The 1,793-nt window shown below is 61.3% G+C and overlaps 1 protein-coding gene across 1 annotated transcript in view; it reads left to right on the top strand.

Annotated features, from left to right (window-relative positions):
* Positions 1–1,793, top strand: part of EMH_0016400 (uncharacterized protein) — a gene marked incomplete at both ends in the record, with an annotated part of 11,497 nt that overhangs the window by 8,196 nt on the left and 1,508 nt on the right. The window contains 4 exons of the mRNA XM_013500634.1: positions 33–215; positions 466–948; positions 1,106–1,249; positions 1,427–1,699. Coding sequence (XP_013356088.1) covers positions 33–215; positions 466–948; positions 1,106–1,249; positions 1,427–1,699 — 1,083 coding nt within the window. The remainder of the gene's footprint in view (positions 1–32; positions 216–465; positions 949–1,105; positions 1,250–1,426; positions 1,700–1,793) is intronic.

The following is a 1,793-nucleotide window of genomic DNA, read 5'->3' on the forward strand; positions in this document are numbered from 1 at the left end:
AGCTGCAACGGCGGTTGCATGTTGTACTTCAGCAGCAACAGCAGCAGCAGCAGCAGCAGCAGCAACAGCAGCAGCAGCAGCAGCAGCAGCAATGGCAGAGGCCTTTGCTTCCTCTAGCTGCTCAGAGTATCAGCCAGATTGTGTGGGCAATGGCTGCAACGGGGGTGTTTCATGTGCTGCTGCTGCAGCAGCTTCTGCAGCAGCTGTTGCTGCAGGTGCTTCGCCTTCTCCCTGCTGCTGCTGCTGCTGCTGCTGCTGCTGCTGCCCTCACCCCCATCTGCTGTCTCGGCGTTGCATGCGTAGCCGCACTGCACAGCAGCAGCAGCAGCTTACGCAGCAGCAATGGATAACACTGCTGCACTTCCTGCTGCTGCAGTTACTGCTGGTGCTGCTGCTTCTGCTGCTGCTCGTGCTGCTGTTGAGTTTGCTTGTGCGTGTGCTGCTGCTGCTGCTGCTGCGGTGCAGATGCCTAGACAGCTGACGCTGCTCCCCAGCAACCATCTGTCTGCCCTCATATGCGGCATCTTTGACCTTGGAGTTTTGCTGCCTTGGCAGCAGCAGCAGCAGCAGCAGCAACAGCAGCAGCAGCAGCAGGAGCAGCGAGAGGGTCAGCAGCAGCTGCTGCTGCAGCCGCAGATGCGCAGGCAGCTGCATCGTGCGCTGCTGCGAGCACTCAGCAGCAGCAGCTCACAGCAGCATCGGCCTGCAGCAGAACCTCTTGCTGCTGCTGAAGGCAGCAACGGGTGCCAGGAGGCAGCAGAGCAGCAGCAGCAGCAGCAGACCCAGGAGCAGCAGCAGATGCAGCAGCAACAGCTGAGTCTGTTCCAGCTGGCTTGCTGCCTACGAGTGGCCGCTGCTGCTGCGCTGCAGTGTGCTGCTGCTGCACTGCAGCAGCAATCTGCTGCTGCTGCTGAAGAGCGCAGGGAGGAGGCGATCCTGGCCCTCGAGGTAAGCACCACAATATCCCCGGATTGCTGCGAAGCTGCTGCTGTTGCTGCTGCTGCTGCCTATGCTGCAGCTGCTGCACCTGCTGCAGCTATTGGTTCTGCTGCTGCAGCTGCTGCTACTGCTGCTGCTGCTGCTGCTGCTGCTGCGTGTGTCTCAGGGCCTCGAGGTTGTGGGGGGTCTCCTCCGTTCCACCGACTTCACCCCGCTCGTGCGGCAGCGCCAACAGCAGCAGAAACAGCTGCAGCAGCAGCAGCAGCAGCAGCAGCAGCGGCAGCAACAGCCTGAACCAGCCCTGCGTGTCGTGACCAATGGTCTCCCCCAGGCAAGGAATGCTCTTACCCTTTCGCCCTTTCACATGCTGCTGCTGCTGCACCTGCTGCTGCACGTTCAGCTGCTGCTACCCTTGCTGCTGCTGCTGCACTTTCTACTGCTGCTGCACTTGCTGTTGCTGCAGTTGCTGCTGCTGTTGCTGTTGCAGCTGTATCAGGCTGCATTAGCTGCTGCGGTCCTTCGCGCGTGGAGTCCCCGCGTGCGGCGGCTCCTCGAGGCAGAGGAGACAGCTGCTGCAGCTGCAGCAGCAGCAGCAGCAGCAGCAGCACCGGCAGCACCAGCAGCAAGTGCAGCAGCAGCAGCAGCTGCTGCTGCTGCTGCTGTTGCTGCTGGTGATGTGGGTGTCTCCTTTGAGGTGTGGACTGCTGCACGAGAAGCCTACGAAGCTGTCTCCTCCTCTACAACCGAATCGCGCGTTCAGGTGGGAGCTGCTGCTGCTGCTGCTGCTGCTGCTGCTGCTGCTGCTGTTGCTGCTGCTGCTTGCTTCGCTGCTGCTTACCCTGCTTGTTTCGTTG

The sequence above is a fragment of the Eimeria mitis genome, genomic scaffold (genome assembly GCF_000499745.2).
Source record: "Eimeria mitis Houghton genomic scaffold, Emh_scaff566, whole genome shotgun sequence".
In the NCBI taxonomy this organism is placed as follows: domain Eukaryota; phylum Apicomplexa; class Conoidasida; order Eucoccidiorida; family Eimeriidae; genus Eimeria; species Eimeria mitis.